At 60.4% G+C, this 20,473-nt stretch overlaps 2 protein-coding genes across 3 annotated transcripts; one reads left to right on the forward strand and one right to left on the reverse strand.

Annotated features, from left to right (window-relative positions):
- The first annotated feature begins 1,015 nt into the window (after window positions 1-1,015).
- Window positions 1,016-6,704, forward strand: CLBA1 (clathrin binding box of aftiphilin containing 1). 2 transcript variants are annotated; one of them, NM_001075573.1, is given in 6 exon segments: window positions 1,027-1,036; window positions 1,474-2,115; window positions 3,282-3,427; window positions 4,564-4,693; window positions 5,056-5,160; window positions 5,986-6,701. In NM_001075573.1, coding segments are annotated over 5 exon segments (1,062 nt in total). In that variant the 5' UTR covers window positions 1,027-1,036; window positions 1,474-1,599; the 3' UTR covers window positions 6,151-6,701.
- A 3,770-nt stretch (window positions 6,705-10,474) lies between these two features.
- On the reverse strand, window positions 10,475-18,929 carry CDCA4 (cell division cycle associated 4). Its single transcript, XM_024982246.2, has 2 exons — window positions 18,527-18,929; window positions 10,475-12,430 (listed from the first exon to the last, which is right to left on the reverse strand). The coding sequence occupies exon 2, from the start codon at window positions 12,422-12,424 to the stop codon at window positions 11,756-11,758; it is 669 nt and encodes a 222-aa protein (XP_024838014.2). The 5' UTR covers window positions 12,425-12,430; window positions 18,527-18,929; the 3' UTR covers window positions 10,475-11,755.
- Between the last annotated feature and the right edge of the window lie 1,544 nt (window positions 18,930-20,473).

The following is a 20,473-nucleotide window of genomic DNA, read 5'->3' on the forward strand; positions in this document are numbered from 1 at the left end:
GGGTGCTGTCGGGGCAGGAGAGGGCTGGTGTCTGGTCACCTTCCTGCAGGTCACCCCGGTGACTGCCCAGCACTGGGCAGTCTGCCTGCATCGCTCCAATACTGCATCTCTGGCCACCGTGCCCCACAGGAGGCAGGGGAGGGGCAGACTGTCAAGGTCCAGGGTTCAGAAAATGATCTCGTCTAGTCACTTTTAAAATTGAAATTTTCTGTAGCGTGGCTGAGGACCAGGGAGAGAACGAGTGATTGATGCAAACTGGACAGGGCCCAGGCAGATCCCTAGGTCACAGGGTGGAGAAATCCGAGCATGTTAGTAGACCGGGAGACCCGGCGTGGATCAGGGCTTCCGCGGGGGCATGATGGTCGAGTCTGCGGAAGGCTGACTTCATGAGACTGGGTAAGATGGAGAAAGGCCCAGAATGACTGGGAGGGGAGTTGGCAGGAGGGTGAGGCTGGCCGTCAATGCCCACCTTGCTCTTGGGCCGGCGGCTGCAGGAGGGTCTGATGGCCCATGGCCCAGGCTGGCCCTGCTCTGCCTTGGGGCCGGCTGGTGACCACGCTGAGAATCAGGGCACTCCATGGGACCCTGGGGTTCGGATTGGGCATCACACAGCTAGACACGCCCGTTGCGGCGGGGCCGCAGAGCGAGGGGCAGCAGCGGGCAGCCTGCTTGGGAGGACTGCTGGTGAGGGCAGCGGGAGCCTGCTCCTCCCGGCCGCGCAGGGCGCGCTGCAAGGGGGCGGTTGAGCGAAGGGCGCATCTAACGAAAGGAGAGCCCCTTCACGCGGCGGCCTAGGGGCGCAAGGTGACAGCGCCCACCCAGGCCGGGCCCGCTCCACCGCCCAAGAGGCTCGGCCGACACAGGGGGCTGAGCCTGGAGTTGCCACGCCCCGCGCGGCGCCGGCGCGCTGACGTCAGGGCGACAGACGCCGGAAGTGGGACTGGCGCGCGTCGTTGCCGGGCAACGGGCCGGCGCCCGCCTAGGGACACCCGGCATTCCTGCTGCGCCGGCTGGAGGAGACGGCTAGGCAGCCGAGGTGGGTGCAGGCCGGGGCCGATAGCCGCCGGGGCCCCAGCGCGCCCTGAGCCCGACCCTCAGAAGCCCTAGGCCAGGCCCGATCGGGGTCCTCAGCGGCCGCCTCGGATCTCCGCCCCCCTCTCCCCCGGCCCCGGAGAGGGAACTACCCGAGCCCCCGGCCCAACTCTCGGGGCTTCCTCGGCACTGCCCTCCCGCGGGCGCCCCGACTCTCCCCTCCTCTGCCGGACTGGGCCTCGGAGACCCTTGCCCACGGCGACAGAGGCAGGACCCCGCAGTTCGCCCACCCTGCAAGGCTGTGCTGACCCCCAGGACCTGTCTGGTCTCTAGAACACGCCCCTGTGCTGGGCCGGTCGCCCAGGCGCGCGGAGGAAGAAAGCGGGCAGCGGCTCCGGTCACTTCTCCTGGGTGACCAGGCAGTCTGTGTCCCTTCCACAGCGACAGTGGACTCACACCAGGCCATCTGTACTCCTGAAGAAGCCGTGGGCAGCTGCTGGGCCGTGGGCGAGCAGGTGACCCCCTCCGGCGCTGTCCACTCGCGGCTGCTCCCGCGCAGCAGTATGGATGTCTCCTGAGCGTCTTCCCATCGCGTCTGTGCGGGCCCGGGGCACCAACATGCAAGACCAGCGGGAGCTGGGGGGCGCAGCTGGCCAGGGGCTCCCTCTCTGCGCCTTTCTGAGTGACCTCCCAGAGCAAGGAGGCGGGGTTTCCCTCCGCCAGGTTTCTAAAGACAGCGGTGCCCCTGGGAGGCAGAGTGGTGACGCTGTGGAGTGGGCGAGGCTCCGCTGCGCCCTTCCCCCGCCGGACGGGGAAGCCAGGACCTCTGGGGGCAGCTGCGAGGGCTTGTCTACCAGCACCGCCAGGGGTCCAGACCCAGGGGAACACAGCGGCGCCTGGGGGGAGTTTGAAGTCTTTCAAGAATCCTCAGCCAGCTCTGAACAATTCTGTCAGTCTTTTGAGCTCCAGGAGAGGCCCGCAGCCTCTCAGCCATGGAGAACCGCTTCTGCCCAAAAGCAGCATGGTTCTAGCCAGCCTCACCAGGGTGGAGTGACAGGAACCGGCGCCATCGCCGCTTCTGAGGTATTTCTAAAGTCTTGGCCATGTTGCACAGGAAGTGTCTCCTACCCTGTGGTGGGCTGGTCAGGGAGGGGTCCGCTTGTCTCTGGGCCTTCATCCTGGCCCCTCCTGCTCTCTGTCCCCTCCACCTTCCTGTCTGCCCACTCTCCATCAGCTGGGCTATGTTTTCCTGGGCCCAGTTCTGGGCATGTGGGGGAAGAGCATTTTGTTTGAGTCCGTAATCTCCTTACTTAGAAAACCTTGCCAGATCACATGTCAGTGTGTGTTAGTGATGGGGCGCTGGAGGCGGCCTGGACAGCCCAGCACGCGCCCCTCGTCCCTCCCGTCCTGCCCTGACCACCAGCGTTTCCCTTCACTGTGACTGCCTCTCACCCTCCTCTCTCTCTGCCTTCTCGTCCCTCGTGGTCTGCCCCTAACACCAAAAGCGAAACAGAGAAGGGAGGAGAGGAAAAGGTCCGCTGGTTCTAGGGTGGACCATTTGCTTTCTAAGCCCGGCACTGTTTCCCTGGACCTCTGATGAGATCAACTCCACATTCAGTTAGCTCTGCTCCAACGCTTGTTTTGAAGACAGGACTGTCTTCCAATGCAGTTACTGTATTGGGGAACAATTTGAGCGTAATGTGAACTTTGCCGGAAACACAGGGTAAATGCAGAAAACCACACGTGCTGAACCGAGGCCCACGTGAATACACACCACACACATGCCCACCTCTCCCAGCCACCTCGGTCTGCCACACCCATCCCCCGCCCCTGGGGGCTCCCCCACCCAACCCCCCTGACCTCAGACAACTCACCTTCCAGGACTTCACACTTGTCACAACCCACAAACCTCTCTTCCGGGAAGTGCCATTTTTACTGCAGTTGGGACGGATTTCTCAACCAATTCACACGTGTGGAACAGCACTCACATTTCCACTGGGTGCCTGTCTTCTTCCCATGTGTCACTGATGAAGTTTATGACTGTTGTGCCGTGATCACACTCTCCCACACACCCCAGTCTCCGCAGCACGACTCAGTGCAGCGACTTTTAGGAACAAACATGTCATGTTTCAGTAGCGGCAACGATACATGATCATTTACAAATTTCACTTGTGCCACAATTATATATTTAGAATGAGGTGACATGTGTATATGTCTCCTAACTTTGTTGTGTTTTTCTTCTTTTTCAGCTTGTTGTTAGCTGTGAGGATGTTTTCAGGTCTGCTTTTCAAGAAGTACCAGTCCCACAGGCCACCGAGGGTATCTCCACCTTAGACCACTTCTTAGAAGCAAGGAATGAAGAAAGCTCTGGCCTTGAATCCGCGCAGAAACTGTGGTAATGAACTTAAACCGGCGCTCGCGTGTCGTCCGGCGGCTGAGCTGGTGGTCCTGGGGTCGTCGGGTCTTCTGCTTCTGCCTCTGTGGAGAGCACTGACCCTCCCGAGTTCCTGCCGCCTGAGGTCACAGGGTCGCAGGGCGGCCTCCTCTAAAGAGCCCTGTCCAGCCCCGCCTCAGGGCCCCTCCAGCCAGTCCGGAGCAGAGTGGGTCTGGGTGGGAGCGCTGCGGGTTCCGGAGGGCCCAGCGGGCCAGTGTGGCGGGCTCAGGGGTTCCTGGGGGACGGGAGCAAGTGACCCCCCAGGTCCTAGAGAGGTGCTCAGTCCACCACAGGGCTGCCACCCCCAGGGCCAAGTCCCTGGGAACACAGGTCACAGAGGCACTTGTCTGCCGACGGCCATTTCGTCAGACGGCTGTAGTGGAAACCCATACTAGCTCAAGTGAACGGTGAGGTGGGCCCAGGCCCCAGAGGGCAGTAGAGGTGTCTGGGAGCCGGCTCCTCTGGGACCTAAGCCTGCCTCACAGGCTGGCACTGCAGACAGGGTGGCGGGCAGGCCCTCCTGGGCCCTGGCAGAGGTCTGAGCCAGCCTGCGCCGGGCACTCTCCCCCACCAGCAGAGGTCCCGGGGACGAGGGCTGAAGTGCGCCCAGGGCACACTTCAGCACTGGGCATGTCTGTCACCCTGGAGCTGTTTGGGGACCAGCCACACCCTCGCTCCCGGAGGCCCTAGCTCCCAGAGGCCCTCGCTTCTGGAGGCCGGGCCAGTCCACCAGGTGGGGCTCCAGCACACACTCTGGCATCTGCTTCTCAGTCTGTGGGCATCTCTCTGGCACCTGGCATGGTTCCAGGCACCTGAGATCGTCAGGGAGCAAGACGGCAGAGTATATCTAGCACCCTGGAGCTTCTGCCCTAGGAGGAGACACACGGTGGTGAAATCAGTCATTCAGGCCAGGGCTGAGCTCTGTGGAGACAAAGCCAGCAGGAGGGAGCGGTGTTGGGCGAGTAGACGCTTGAGCAAATGAACAAAGAAACAGCAGCCGGGGCTATGCTTTCAGAAGGCTGGAGGGCCAGATGCCTCTGTGCCTCCCTGCCGAAGGCCTTGCAGGCTGCCCTGTAATTAAGGCAGCTCTTTTGCAGTTCTGAATCTAGGAAACTCTGGAGGGCTCTTCACAACACCGGGACCATGACGATCTCCCGATGCACCTGGAGCGAGTCCCGCAGCCGGGAAAACTTCCTTCCTGTTCTCGGAGTAGATGCCGCTCAGAAGGTGGGCTGACCTGGGTAGAGAGGGGCTCCCGGAGGCCGGCAGCACCACACGTCTTTGCCAGCCATGCTATGCAGCGCACCACAGGGCCCGTGTGGGGCTGGGGAGGGGGTGGGAGCACCGGCGGCTGGGCACAGCCTCCTCGGGCCGCCTGGCCAGTGTGGCTCCTTGGGAGGAGCCTGTGGGGCTTGGGGGCGGGGGACCGCTGGGCCGGGGTTCACAAAGGGCGGACCCCCACAGAGCCCAGATCGAAGCCACGTTGCCATTTTACAGGGAGATGTGCCCGAGGCCCAGGTGGAAAGGGAAGCCGGGAGAAGACCCTCTAACCTTCTGTCCCTCTGGCTGACTCTGGTTTGCTTTCTCAGAGCCTCTCGGGGAGCCCTGGCCGCACTCTGGGGGAGCCCGGCCTCCATGAGCCCGAAGAGCTTGGCTTCCACCTGCAGCGCTGCAGAGCCCTGATCCAGACCAAGGTGAGCGTGAGTCACTTCACTGCTTCACCTGTGGCTCTGAGAGTCCGGGGGCGCTGCGGGGTCAGGGCGGCAGGTCCTCCCCACAGCACGGTGGGGCCCAGGCGGAAGAAGGGGCTCCATCCCGCAGCCCCTCGCACAGAAAAGCCTATCCAGGAACGGGGTTTCTGCCCACCACCCTTGGAGCAGGCGTTGGGACAGGGGATGCCCTGACCAGCCAGCTGATCTCCTCCAGAGCCCTGAGCTCCACCCGGAAGGGCCTGTCCACCCCCCGACCCCCACCGCGTGCTGGGCATCCCACCCCCAAGGACAAGGCCTGACACATAGTGGGTGAGAGGGGGTCATGTGGGGAGGGGCCTGAGTGGAGCTGGGGAGGAGGGCATGGAGTGAGCCCACAGGCAGAGCAGGGCGGGGCAGTCCAGCCCATGGGCCAGCCCTCTGCTCTGCAGAACCATCACAGGGCAGGAGGTGGAACCTTCCAGAGGCACGTGGCTGGGCTGTCTTAGAGCAGCAAGACCTAAGTGTCCCCAGCAGCCCCTCTCCCGTGGCAGCCCCAGTGGGGATCGGAGCACAGCGGTGGCCTGACAGGAATGTCCAGAGGCCGCGGCTGGGCAGGAGGAAGACCAGGAGGCCAACCTGGCCAGGCCAGAGCTGCCCTCGGGCGCCGTCCCGGCCCGTCCCCTCGGGGAGAGGCTGTGGCTTCGTCCAGAGCTCCTTCGTGTTGACAGTGCGTGGGAGAGCCACAAGACGAGCTGGCCAGGCGCCAGTGGCCGGGGTGTCCCGGGGGGCACGCGTGCTCGCCCTGACTGGTGCCTCCTCTCTTGGCAGCTCTCGGGGACGCCGACTGGTGGACAGGGCAGCCTGATCACCTACAGCCTCTTCCTGAAGACCCCCATACATGGAAATGGGCAGTACATCACAACTCCAAGGAAAAAGAAGACTTTCGGTCCTCGTAACCTAAAACTGACATTGTTTAATAGTGACATTTACTAAAGTGGGAGAGCTTTTGTGTCTTGATGCGGGATTCTACCATTTCCTCCCAGTCTGCTTTGGTACTGGAAACCAGAACTGTTTTGTGGAGGCGGTCCACATCAGGGCGGACACTCTGATGAGGAGGTGCGTCCCTCAGCAGGGCCAGCCGCCAGGAAGAGTGCGCCCGGGTCCCCAGGAGCACCACCCCCAGCCTGGTGGGGGAAAAAGAAGGTGGCTCCGGGGGCACCTGTGAGACCCCAGGCCCTGTGCCTGAACCACGCTGCCTGGGACCCCAGGCTGGCCTGGCATGCGGCTGGGACTGTCACTGGGAGCAGCCGTCAGGGCCCTCGGAAGGTCCTGCACTGGCCCCCGGCCCGGGTGTCCACGCGGCTGGGCGCGCGGCGGGGGTGGGGGTGCCACTTACCCGGACCAAGCGTGCTCCCTGCAGCAGCCACACCTGCCTGCCAGTGGGCGGGCGGCCTGTCATCAGCTAAGGAAGAGATCCCTCCGACGAAAGAGCCCAGCAGGCGGCACTGACCTTTGTAAAATTTTATTAAATCAAACAGCCCGGACAAGCTGTGTTCTTGCTAAATCGCCAGCTCTGTGAGGACCCATGCTGGACCCTGAGCGGCAGCCCTGCCTGCCCTTGGGGAGCAAAGGCCAGTGGGGCCCACAGGCACAGGGACCCCCGCGTCGGTGTTCCCCCACGGTCACTCTCGAGGCGGGGAGACCATAGCTGGGACGGCCTCAGACGCCAGCTCCATGGACGTGGGTGTCAGACCCCAACAGAGGCCCCGCGGGGACACAGTGACCAGCAGCTGTCACTTGTCACATATCACACGGGAGATGGGGGGGGTCACCCGCACCCCAGCGCCCTCAGCCACTCCACAGACCATCTGCCTTATTTAGGGGTGACTGATTCGGTGTGTTTGAGAAATCTGCCTCTCTTTTCTAGCCGGAAGGTGGGAATCTGGAAACAGCTTTCTGCCATGCTGCTTCCATCACAGGGAGAGGACTGTCTCCGTGGGGTCTCCCAGGGCCCCGCCAGCAGAGATGGCCTGGGCTGTACCATCTCATCCCGACCTTTGGTTAAAGACTTGACGACCTAACATGTGCCGCCATCCTGCGCCCCCCCTCTAATCTTGGTGTCCGTGGCCTGGGCTCCCAGAGACGGAGGCTGGGTCCCGCTGGTGAGAGCACAGGTCACTAGACGGCGGTCAGTAACGAGGGGCCCAGCCCCCGGCTCTACAGGAGAGAGTTCCCACGAAGATGGAAGCAGTGCAGCACCTACTGAGAGGCCAGAGTGCCGGACGTGCACAGGCAGGCGCAGGCAGCTCAGAGGGACGGCCCCTGGGTCGCCCTGTGGCAGCTCGTCACTCCTGCGGGCGTTTCTTCCTTCGGCCAGTCACCTTGGCGTGCCTGGCTCCCAGCCCACTTCCCCTGTATCTCGGGATCCTCCCGTGTGCGCGCACACATCTCAGCCAAGGTGGATTTTACCGAAAGGGCGTCTGGGTAGAACATCCTTGACCTGACTCCCCTTTGGCCTCCAAGGAGCCTTTTCTGCCCATGGTTGGGGAGGTCTCCTGGACGAGAGCATAAGCAGCATGTGGTCGGGGTGGGGCCCCGCCTCCTCTTGGTGTTCCCACCCGCAGGGCATATGTCCGATCACTTCATCCTAAGGGGCCCATCTGCCTCCTGCCTCCCACCCAGACTGAAACTCAGATACTGCCGCGTTCCCGTTCCAACAGCGGCCCTCCCTGCCCCACTGGCCCAGGGTCCAGCCAGGGCTCGGGCAGCTCCTCACCCGTGTCCCGACTCTGAACTTTCCCCCACCCCCACCCCGCTCTGCTCCTTCACCAGAGCCTGGGCCCCCCTCACTCGCCGTCTAATCGGACGTCCAGTCCGGCCCTGATTCTGCACCCTCATGTCCGCCGCGTCAGGAGGGGGCTTCCTGAGCTGGGAGAGACTGGCAGGCTCACGGGGAAGTGCCGCCTGGCCACCCGACTCGGAGGTCAGGGTGTGGGCGGCCAGCACCCTCACCTGGACCAGAACAAGCCCAACCAGCTACCAAACCAGGGCTTAAATAAAGCCGCTATAAAGACTTTAAAAACGAAAGGGGAAGTGTTACTCACTCAGTCGCGTCTGACTCTTTGTGACCCCATGGACTGTATGTAGCCCACCAGACTCCTCCGTCCATGGAATTTTCCAGGCAAGAATACTGGATCAGGTTGCCATTTCTTTCCCCAAATTTGAAAATAGAAATAAAAAGGGTTGAGGTTATAAAGAATACCTAGGCAGCGGAAGAGGCCCACAGCCACTCTCGTCACCCCAGCGGCAAGTGAAGGGACTTCCAGCTCCACGCGGGACCAGCGAGCCCAGGGCCAAGCAGCCCCAGTGGGGGCAGGCCTGGACGCCGCCTCCAGCCCAGGCGGGAAGACTGTAAAATTGAGAAGACTGCTCTGACCAGCACTCTGGGGTTTCTGCCAAGTCTCCATCAGCCTCACGGAGCTGGGTTCGCACACAGCCCTGCAGAGACCTCGGCTGGCGTGAGGAGCCTGGCTTCCTTGATGCTGGAGACAGTGTGCAGTGCGCAGTGACCCCACAGACAGAGGCCGAGAGCTGCCCGAGGACCCAGCGCTGGAGTCTGCCAGCCTGGGGGCCAGCCAGGTTGTGGGGCAGCAGCAGCCAGGATGCAACGCGAGAACGTTTATTCCAAAACCAGATGACAATGAAACACAGCATCAAAAGCTGAGGGAGGTAAGGAAATCAGCGCTTGCTGTGAAATTCACACACAAGAAAAGGGAAGGAGCTGAGACTAATCACTGCCTGACACGCCTCAACGCTTCACCCTGCGTTCCCTGTGAAGTTCTGAGTCACCTTCTCATGTGATGACAGTCTCGTACCACTTACTGTCCTTAAAGAGGACAGTGTGTGCTTACAATGGACGGTTCAGAAGCTTCTTTCAACGTTAGACTAGCCATTGGTCAAGACGTGTGAACCACCCTCAGGGCTGGGCCCCTCCAGAATCTCCCCTCCACAGCTGGCCACCGCATCCGCACTCCATCCACAGAACCCCACTGCCCCTCGCATGTACTCTCTGGACCTTGGGCACCTGGGCAAAAGCAGGTGAATTCCACGTCCTTCCTGTCGAGGAGCTGGCAGAGCTCAGCTGTGATCAGATGCAGCTGCAAACACGCACTGGAAACCTCTCCCTGAAAACCCAGTTTCCTTATCTGGAGCCCAGAGCCAGCCTGGCCTGGGGGGAGTGGGTCCCGAGATGGTGGGGTGAAGGCAGAAGCCTTAGGACTGCAGCCAACACGCCTTTTTCACAGAGTTTACAAACAGGTGACCGCGTGCACGTGGGAACTTAAAGCTTCCCCCTCCCCCTCCCTAGTGTTGCTGCTGCTGCCAAGTCGCTTCAGTCGTGTCTGACTCTGTGCGACCCCATAGACGGCAGCCCACCAGGCTCCCCCGTCCCTGGGATTCTCCAGGCAAAAACACTGGAGTGGGTTGCCATTTCCTTCTCCAATGCATGAAAGTGAAAAGTGAAAGTGAAGTCGCTCAGTTGTGTCTGACTCTTAGCGACCCCATGGCCTGCAGCCTACCAGGCTCCTCCATCCATGGGATTTTCCAGACAAGAGCACTGGAGTGGGGTGCCGTCACCTTCTCCTCCCTAGTCCTGCACCTCCATTCAAATCCATCACCAGCAACTGACCACTGTTCCTCCCTGGGGAGCCTGACACTGCCAGGGGAGTCGGTGTCCAGACGGGCCCCATCTCACCCTGCCCAGGACGACTGGGCCATCAGCAGGCTCCCGAAACGCAAGTGGGCCACTGGCAGGAGCAGGAGGAGACTGGGGGCTCGGCTGCATCTGCAGACAGGCACCTAGAGCCAAAGCCCAAGTCACCGCAGAGGCTGCCGGACAAACACTGCGGCCGCCCCCACACGGAGCCGGTGCTCTGAAGACAGAACACCACGAAGACGCAGAGCCCCGCGTGGGGTGTGCTGCTCACACACACCCACTTCAGCTCCTTTCCACAGGGAACACTTTGAAAATCCGGAGGGAGCACCCCTCGGACAGCGAGAGCCACAGCCCACCTCTCACCCGCAGCTTCCCAACCCGAACCCCTGGGTGCCGTCCCCACCCGCCGCAGAAGGCGGGACGGGAGAGCTGCCTCCGAGCCCATGGGCCTGGAAAGGAGACGGCCCACTGCCCACCCGCAAGCACACCCAAGTGATGCCCGCGCCCGACCCACAGGCCCCGCTGGATCAGCGGACCAAGCTCAGCGAGGCAGAACGTCTGCCCAAGGACACCGTCCGGCAGGTAACTGACAACACTCTCCACTCCGTTAGAGAACTTTTTAATAAAATGAGGTGTAACCGCTGACACTAAGAAAACAACTCTTCTTGGCTAAAGGCTGGAGAAGAAAAAGCAGGAGAAATGGGAAACGTGGGGTGGAATGGGGAGTGAGTAGACTTACTTGTAAACAAGTGATTAAGATCTAAAAGCTGTGGGCAGTCTGGGTGCCCCGGGCACAGGACACACAGCCCAGACCACCGTCAACAACCCTCAAGACGGAGGAGCCGTGATAATGACACGTGTCCAGGCTCCTTCAGTCCTAGACTTAAGCTCAAGCTTAAGAGTCTGTCCCAGCACTGGTTTAACGGAGCACATACAGACACCCTCTGACCCAGTGGTGCACAGACGCCCTCCCCAAACACGGGGGCTCACAGCAGCCTCCGCGAACGCAGGCCGAGTGTGTGGGGGGCCCAGCAGCTGGCCAGGCGGGGGTGCTGGAGGGCAGCAACTGTAGAAGCTTGGCTGTGCTGGGAAACCTGTGCAAGGGTCCCTACACGCAGACCCTTGGAGGCACCATCCGAGACCTCCAGTACGAGCGGTCTCCAGGCAGAGTGCACGCGACCTTCAGCCCCGAAGACAGTTACACAGAAACAGGCATAAATAAGACCCTCCAGAACCCACACTGCAGTCCAACAGACACGTGGTCACACAGATCTGGTAAAGGTATCACGTGCAAGGCCTCTGACCCTGACCTCGCTCAGACCGCAGCAGGGCCTAACGGGCAAGGCTCACACCCGAGTCCAGAGTGGAAATCACGACGCGTGGACACTGCAGACTCAGGGCAGTGATGCTCGCTGTAAAAAGAACAGTGTTCCTTAAACCTTAAAAAAATGAAATACACCAACTGCAACTGTTTAGGCTGTAAAAGTTTCTAACATAGCAGCAGACCATGTTTATAGAAAAAATATACTTTTAAGAAAATAGCTAAAAAAATCTAAAGTGATCAAAGTATAAAAAGTTAAAAAATGTATCTTAAGACAAAATATTGCCTCAGACATATAAAAGTGAATTTTAGAAAATTCACCCATCTAAAGTTGGATGAGGCTGGATGCGGCTGGCATCCTCCAGTGGGGCTGTCGCAGGACACGGGTCAGGGCCGAGGGCGGCACGACCGGCCGGCGGGAAAGCCGCCGGCCCTGGGAGGGCGGGGCCCCCGGACGCTGTTCCAGGGGGCTCTCCCGATCACAGAGAGCTGGCCCCCGGCACGCACAGCCTCGCACGCTGGCTGTTTCCGTGAGCCTCACAGACGCACCGCAATGCCGCGGCTCAGGTCTCCACCAGGATCTCCACCACGTGGTCCAGCTCGCCCAGGTCCGCCTTGCAGCCGGTGCCGGGGGGTGGGGCGGCCGCGGAGGCAAAGGTCTCCAGCCCTTCCGGGCCCGACTTGGCGCCACCCACCATGCCCGTCAGCACGGCGTCCAGGTCGTAGTAGGGGCCGTCCACGTCGGAAAACAGCTCCTCCACCGTGCCCGGGCTGTGGCTCTCCAGCGTATCAAACACCTGATCTAGTGACCTGGGGAAGCCCCCTCGGCTCTCTCCAGGGCCGGCCCTGCCCCAGGGGCCTGCCGGCACGGCCCCAGGAACCTGTATTGCCGGGACCGCCTGCAGCGCAGAGGCCAGGTCTGCTGGGTCGGGGGCCTGGGGCGGCCCCGCCCGAGCCGAGCGGCACAGAATCTCAGTGGACACGAGGCGGTCACGTGGCAGCCGCCCCGCGGTCTGGGGCCCAGGCAGGCACCAGCTCCCGTCCTGGGTCATCTCCTCCTGGATCTGCCGGACTGTGTTGGCGATGAGGACCGAGCGGCACAGGTTGGGCTCCGCCAGCATGTGGCACAGCTGCAGCTTGACCAGCGACATGTCCAGGAGCGACTGGCGCTGCAGGGGGTCGGCGGGCGCCTCCTCCTCCGAGCACTTCCTCTTCAGCCCCCGGGCGAACATCGTGCCCTGCAGAGACAAGAGAGACGCTGCTGAGCCTGCTGCAGGGGTCCCGGGGATTCTGCCGCACCTCGGCCCGACCTGGGGGGTGACGCATGTGGGGAGGGTGGTGGTGGCTGGGGCACAGACAGAGCAGACACGCTGCGCTGCACCCACCCCGCCTTCCAAATCCTCCCCTCCTCAGCGTCTGGAAGGCCCAGGGCTGGGGCAGGGTCCCCCCTGGGGGCTGGAACAATCTACGGCCACCCCGGGGGGCGCCGCTCTGAGTGGACGCCACGCTAGCACCACTGGATGAAAATGCTGGTTCTTGGGCCTCACCTGGACCGAGGCTGGTTGGACACAGCCAACGTGCTGCACCTCTGCTCTCACAGGCAGAAATGCAAGGAAGCTGCCCTTCTGAACAGGCTCTAAGTTAGGAGACCCCAGGGGACCTTAAAGGTGGAGCAGAAAGGGCCAGGGCCCGTGTTTCCCCACAAGCCCCCTGTGAGGGGTCCCTCCTTCCGAGAACAAAGTGAAGCTGTAATGTACAAACCCTCTCTCAAGTTCATAAAGTAACTCAACATTTTTATTTTAAGGAATCCACTCAAGTTATCCATTTAGAGGGTTAAAGCGGCCCGTGCCGCCAGCCCTGCCCTTAAGCAGAAAGGCCCCCTGTCCTGAGTCTCCTTTCAATATCACAGCTCTCACCTCCCGTGTATTTTATCATTTAAAGAACTCTTTTAAACATACATGACTTCTTGAGCACTTATCCCAGAGAAATGAAAGCCAATGTTCACGTGAAAACACGCACAAGAATGCCCACAGCAGCTCCACTCACGACAGCCCCAAGCTGGGGAGCAGGCCCTTCAGGGAGCGGGGGCTGCTGCTCAGATGCCACCACGCAGGGGAGGACTGCCCAGCAGCAAGGGCTCGGATGGGCATCGAGGGGGTCACGCAGCACGAGAAAGCCCATCTCAGGTGGCCCAGGGCTGGCCTCCTCTGTAAGGATCCTACCACTCAGAGGGGGCTCTCTGGGGCCAGGACAGCTCACGTAGGGACCTTGGAGGTGCTGCATGAGCCCCGACTGCTCAGAACCACACGCGGGCACACGACACTCAGGCACACGCATGCACGACCCCACCAGCGCCGAGGCTGCTCAGAAGCCAGTTTCCTGCAGGGGCTACCAGGCCAGGCACCGCGCACAGATGCGGACACTGGGAGGCAGGGGGGCAGGGACGCCCCTCCAGAATACTTCTCTACAACTTCCTGTGGACCTGCAACCACTCCAAAACACAGAAAGGGCAGAGAGAGCTAATATAAACTACGTCACACTATAAAGAGGCACCCTGCGTTCTGGAGAAACACTCGAGCTTCAAGGGCTCCTCTCTCTGTGGTAGATGAATCACCTCAAGCATCTTTCCACCTAATCTCAAATCCTGACTCTGCACGACCACTGACTTAACCTAGGGCCCAGGGGATTTCCTGGTGTGTGCCCAGGGCTTAGGGCTCAGCTCGCACTGCTGAGGGCCCAGGTCCCATCCCTGGCTGGGGAACGAACATCCTGCAAGCTGCACGGCGTGGACAGGGAAAAAAAAAGGTAATTTAGAGCCTAAACAAAACTCCCTCAAATAACACGATTAAGCTCAACTTCACCAACAGAGGCAGTCAGGCCACCCTCCCTCGGGCCCCTCGAGGCTTGGGTCTAAGGCAGGTCAGCAGCCACTTGGGCCAGCAGGGATGGGCTGGGACCACAGCCGGGAGGCTTCACGGGGCATCTCAGAACGGCCAGCCCCTGAATTCATAACCCGAGGGAGCCCTCCACTCCAGGCGCCAAATTCAGGATGGCTGCAGCTTGGTATGCTCAGCACCTGGGGTGGCAGCAGCAGGAAAGCGGCCCAGAGGGCAGCTTCCCCGCTGTTCGCCGAGACTGAACAGAGTGGGGACAACCGGCCGCCACCGCGGGGAGCAACCCGGATGCAGCCTGCTCCCACCCCAGACACGCGGACAGCAGGCTGCCATCACACAGCCCAGGACACCCCACGGCCGCCGGCCCATGGCATCACCCTCCCCAGCCCAGGCTCCGTCAGCAACCTACGCTTCCTGGTTTTTGGTCTCACTCCCCATGGAGGACCAGCTGGAGAAAGCTGCGCAGGACGTGCCCCTGGCCAGCATGCTGGTCAGTCATCTGGCCCCCAGGCCCACTCAGGACCCCAGGCCCCACTAGGAAGCACTCCCACTCCTCTGCTGCCCTCGCCCCTGCCCAGCCTGGTGGTGCTTGTGGCAGCCCCATGGCAGCTCGGAAGACAGTGCTGTGCTCGTCGCATAGGGCCCGGTTCACATTCGCGGTCCCTGTGGGTAATGGGGAGAAGCCGAAGCACAGGGCAAAGATGCTCAGCAACCAGTCATCCGGCCATCTTCCTGGAGTTTCCGGGGCACCCTCTCCCGGGTGCATCCGCGTCTCAGGACGCCCTCCTTTCCACGCTCATCACGCCTTCCCTGTTACTCGGCACTTTACCACCACTTCTGACAGACACGTGTTTCTTACAACATACAACACCCCAACGGTCCTGCCAGTCTTTCCAGGGCTCCACGTCCCCGGCCTTCCGGAGGGCAGATGAGGCGCCATCAGCTCCAGCACTGACTCAGTGCATGGCGGGAGGAGCAGCTGGGATCCTGCCAAACTGCCCTCAGGAAGGCGAACCCCTGCCCCCTCCACCATCTCCCCCGTGCTGCTGGCACAGCAGCTGCTGAGTCTCCGTGCCTCACCGACCGTCCCTGCAGAAGCCAGAACCACCCTCCCCCACCGCCACCACCAGTCTGCCCCACCAGCGGATGGAATGTTCGGTAAGGTTCAAAGTGAGCTAGTGCATGGGGGAAGTGTGCTGTCCCCGAGGACAGGGCACTGTGCAGTAACAGAACTCCAGAGACAGACGCAAGGATACGCCCCGGTGGCCTGAGAACACCCGCTGAGCAATAAGGCAAGAACAGGAACACACGGACTGTGCTCTCTGTGCATATGAACCTGCAGGAGAGGAGAGGGAACCTAGGCTGTTGTCACTGAGGAGTTGGGAGTGGCAGGAACTCCCTGGGATGGCGGGAACACAGCCCCTCCAGGTGGGAGCATGGGTCAGAGAGGAGGCGTTCGCAGGAATTCACTGAGCTGCACAGCCAGCATCTGTCGGACTGACTGCACTAAATTACACCTTCATTAGAAACAACTGCGCCAGTAAGCGAGGCGACGGCACGGCTGCCAGGGTGAGCCCCACCACCAGCTGCCGCCTGTGTGCCCAGTGGGCGTGCCAGGGCAGAGCTGGCCTAAATGCCTCCTTCCAAACACTCCAAAACCTAAGCGACTGTTAATCTGTGTTACACTCAACACAAGAAGGCGTTGGTGGACTCACAACCGTGGAAGGGAGCAGCCCTTGGGCAGTGCCCCACCTCCCAGAGGCTGTCAAGAGGGCGGGGCCAGGGTGACCCCAGAAGGTGGCCTGTGAGGGTCCCCGCCTCAGACATCTGCGTTTGGGGCCAAATCTGAACAGAGGGTGGTTCTGAGGGACCCTGAGAGATGCCCAGGGCAGAGGAGGGGATGTGAACCCCCGGCTGGCCTAGTAGAGCCCATTCTCAGCCCAGACTGCGGTTGGAGGGCAGTGAGCCCCTAACACAGGGCCCCAGCCTCCCAGGCCGTCCTCACTGCAGAGCCTGACTCGCCGGTGAGTGCTGAGCAAAAACCGTGGGGCGTTACCCATCTCTGCAATCGGTGAGAAGGTCTCGCCACGGAGCTGGCTAAACCCCGAGGCCCCAGTCCTCATGTGCCACCTGAGACCCCCAACCTCCCCGGGCAGCCACCTACCAGAGTCGCCCCCATCCCCAGCCTACAGCACGGCCCTCAGGCCTCCTCCGGACCAGCGCTCCGCCAGAGGAAAACAAGAGGGACGGACAGGCCATGAGTCCCAAGTGGCAGTGGGGCCAGGGGGTGCCACGCCCGCCCGCTGGGGCACCCCGGCAGGCACAGCCAGGTCCCCGTGCCCGAGCAGCTCACACTGCAGCCCCCACCAAGAGCTGGTGGGAGATGCAGATCCCTGACTCAGAGGAGGAGGGCGGGGAACAGATGGTCACCACAGCCCTCAGCCCTAGGCAAGCACTCGCCCCTGTGAGCTTCAGGTACTTACGGCAAATCAGCATCAACAGTCTCAGTGCTGTCTCACTATCAGACTGGCTTTGAAATACTCACCAAAGATGCAGCTCATGTGGTGGGGTCATCCTCCACTACTGCCTGCCTGGAGTTTTCATAAGCTAGCACTAAAAAGTCGATTGCAATTATCTTTTTTGGGGGGGCGGGGGGTGGAGGGGCAGCATCAGGCGACCTGTGGGATCTTAGTTCCCCACCGGGGCTTGAACCCGGGCCCCTGGCAGTGAAAACACGGAGTCTTAACCACCTGACTGCCAGGGAACTCCCTCAAGTAATTTTCGTTACTTGGAATGAAACACAAGCTTTCTCTTCCTTGGAATGTGTTCTAATAGCAAGCTTGAGGGAAACGTCCAGCCTTTTCCCAAGATAAAAGTTGCCATCTTCTCCCTCTCTCTCAAAAGAAAGTCATAACTGTTTTTCATTCTGAATTTCAATTTTAATTATAAAACATGGTGAAACTTGAAAATAAAGAGCAACTGTATGTAAGAAGTTCATACAATATTTAACTTTGTAAGAGGACAGTACCTTTCCTGGCTCATTCCAACAGAATGGTTAATTCCGTGAGGTTGTCCTGTGCAAGCCACACAGGGCCCCCGAAGAGGAAACGGGCGAGTTTCCAGCAGAAGGAAACCGGCCATTTGGACCCCAGCCTCTCCCAGCAGTTACCTGGCGGATGCTCTTCCTGGTCAGCCTGCTCTGGGGACAATCAGCTTTTGAAAACGTAGAGCGCTGCACTTGCCTCTGGAAGCGAGTCTGGTACTTTTCCTAGCCTGGCGACCGAGGCAGGCTGCGGCAGTTCAGGCAGCCCAGTGGACACAAGGTCTGGGAGCCCTCCTCCCCCCATGCCCTGCTCCCCTCCCTGACGTCAGTGTCCACTGGACGGGGCAGCTGAGGCCAGGCTGCGGGGAAGCAGACGAGTGTGGCTTCAGGCCACCCAAGGCTGGCATCACTCCCTGACCAGCTTATAGAGAAGCTGGGTCTTCTGCTGTACAGCGGTGAGAAACCATTGCAAAACATCCTCAGTGTTCCTTTTCAAAACAATTAAAGCTGAGACACAAAGAAAAGGATCTCAAACTCAACACTCACAGGCACGCAGCCCGCTGCAGAGAGGCAGCCCTGACTTCGGGGGTTCCAGAGAAAGGAGCCTCGGCCTGGGCCATTTCTGGAAGGCAGGACAGCACTGCAAAACCCTAGTCCCGCTGAAAAGACCTATGATGAGATCCAAGCGTTGCATTGCGAACACCTCTCACCCACTGCTCACTCTACAAGAAATGCAGATTGGGAAGGGAACCTCGAAACGGGTGGGTGTGCAGATAAAAGGATGAATGGAGAGGTGGGTGGAAGCAGCACAGAAGGGTGGACAGATGAGTGACCGAGGGGCAGCGGCCTCGGGGCACTGTGGTCAGGGCCACAAACAGGGTAAGGGTCCCTACAGGTCTTCCTGGAGGGTCATCGTGGGAGCTGGTGGGGGGGGGGGGGAGGGCCCGCACTGACCTCTTCCAAGTCCAAGGCAAGAAGACAGCGTGGGGGATTCCCCGCGGAGAGCCCGACAGACCCACCTTAGGGGTTTATCCTCCTTAAAAGATTCCCAAGTTAAAGCTAAGGGGACGTTCCTGTGGACTGAAATGGAGCGGGACAGCCCAAGTTCAGGGTGCGGCAGCAGCAAGGGAGCCCCAGGCGGCCGGTCACTCGGCGGGAGAACGGGCGGGGGACGCTGGTCTCCACGGCCGCGCCCCTCCTCCGACGCGCCCTCGGCCCCCAGGTTGCCCCCGAACCCGACGCTTCGGGCGCCCCCCGGGTCCGCCTCAGCCTCCCGGGTCTCCCGTCTGAGACAGCCCCCCAAGGACCCCTCCAGGAGTCTAGCGTCCCCGACTACGACCGAGCCCTCCGGAAGCCCAGCAGCCGCACAAAGACCCGGGAAACGCCGGCACGCTTACCTGGCCGCCAGCGTCCGCGCCGCCCGCGCCGCCCGCGCCGCCGCCGAGGGAGGGGCTGCCGGGGGGGCGGGGCCGGAGGGCGGGGCTGCGCAGCACCCACAAAGGGTCGCCGTGGAGCCGGCCGCCCCGCCTGCTGATTGGCCGGGCGCGGGGGCGGGGCCTCAGGTTCAAACCGCGGGCGGGGCCTGGCGCGCGAGTTCCCGCGCGGCCGCGTTGGCCGTTGGGCCCGCGCCTCGGGCCGCCGCGCCTCGGGCCGCCCCGCCCCGGGCGGCTCCCAGGTCTCCGCGCGCGGCCGCAGTGCGCCTGCGCCGGCCTCCCGCGGGGCGGGGCGCGAGAGGATGGGGTGAGGGTATTTCTTTTAAAAGCTAACTTTTTAGTGGAAAGGCCCTGAATAGGATACAAAAGCTTCAATCCACTCAGTCAAGGAGCGTTTCTCGAGTGCAAGCCGGGGGCTCGGTGGTGACGCAGTGAGAGGCCCGCAACCTCCCGTGTCCCGTGACGGGTGCCCAGCGGTAGACGCTGGGAGGCCATCTCGCGGGCAGCGCAAACCCACGTTGGATGGGGGCTTTGCCCACACAGGCCTCGAGGGCTATGGTTGCCTGAGGAGGAAGGAAGGGAATAGAGAGGAGAGCGTCCGGGGCGTGAGCGGATCTGGGTCCAGGTGCGCCAGGTGCGGAGACTGGGGCTTCCCTCCGTGCGAGGCGGGAGACTGGGCCTCAGGAGTCTCGCAGCTGGGGATAGGTTGGGGGAATAAAAAGTCCAATTAGGTGACTGCAGTGACTCCAAAGGTCATACGTTTGACTCCAAAGGTCAAACAAGGAGGAAAACTAGGGGAAAGTTTGCTGCTGGCCATATGCAGCACCAAAGATTAAATTCCTTAATATGCAGATTACCCTACAGCTGGAACACAGATGAACAAACCGACAGAGAGTGGGTGGAGGGCAAAGGAAATAAGATTCTCTTAACCAGAGGATGAGAAAGGGCATCACCAGCTCAATGGACATGAGTTTGAGCAAATGCCGGTAGATAGTGAAGGACAGGGAAGCCTGGCGTGCTGCAGTCCATGCAGTGGAAAAGAGTCGGAAAATACTGAGCGACTGAACCACAGCCTGATGGAAAACGCTCAGCCTCGGAGGGAAAGCAATACAAATTTAATCTACACTCGCTTGATTCCAATTTATACTCTCAGATTGACAAAGATCCAGAATGCTGTAAGGAAGGTGATACCTTCCGGAGACTTCAGTCTTACTCACCCAAAATGTCCAGCTTACAATAAAAAATTAACGGGCATGCCAGGACACAAGACCAAAAATGGCAAAAAAACAAAACAACAGATAATAGAAATAGACTTGTGGGTGAACCCAGGTATTGGTGTTATCAAGCTATTTAAAAATAGCGATTGTTGTATTCCAGAAAATTAAGGAGAACTGGAATCTATGAAAAACACTCAAATGGGAGAAATAATACCAATCTTATGCAAGATAATGAGGAAGGAACTCTTTCCAACGTGATCAAAGGATGGGGGGGAGGGGGCTTCCCTAATGTTCCAGTAGTTAAGACTCCTGGCTTCCACAGTAGGGGTAACGGTTCAGTCCCTAGTGGGAAAACTAAGATCCCATCCTCACGCTGACGTGCATTGCAAGCTTATGAGTCACCAAGAATATGGGATACCCCTGTAAGTTAATGATTGTTCAAGAAAGCAGGTTTGCTTAACCACAAAACCAAGACTTGCTTAACAAAGATGAGATGGGAATCCAACTTCTTGTTCGCAGAGCCAAAGAATGGAATCCATGAACACTCAAACATTCACTGTAGCAAGCAAATAGGATTTATTAAAGAGGAGGAAAGTACAAAGCTCTCAGCATAGACACTGAGAAATCTATATGCAGGTCAAAAACCAACGGTTAGAACCAGATATGGAACAACAGACTGGTTCCAAATTGGGAA

Source organism: Bos taurus, chromosome 21, assembly GCF_002263795.3.
Source record: "Bos taurus isolate L1 Dominette 01449 registration number 42190680 breed Hereford chromosome 21, ARS-UCD2.0, whole genome shotgun sequence".
Lineage (NCBI taxonomy): Eukaryota > Metazoa > Chordata > Mammalia > Artiodactyla > Bovidae > Bos > Bos taurus.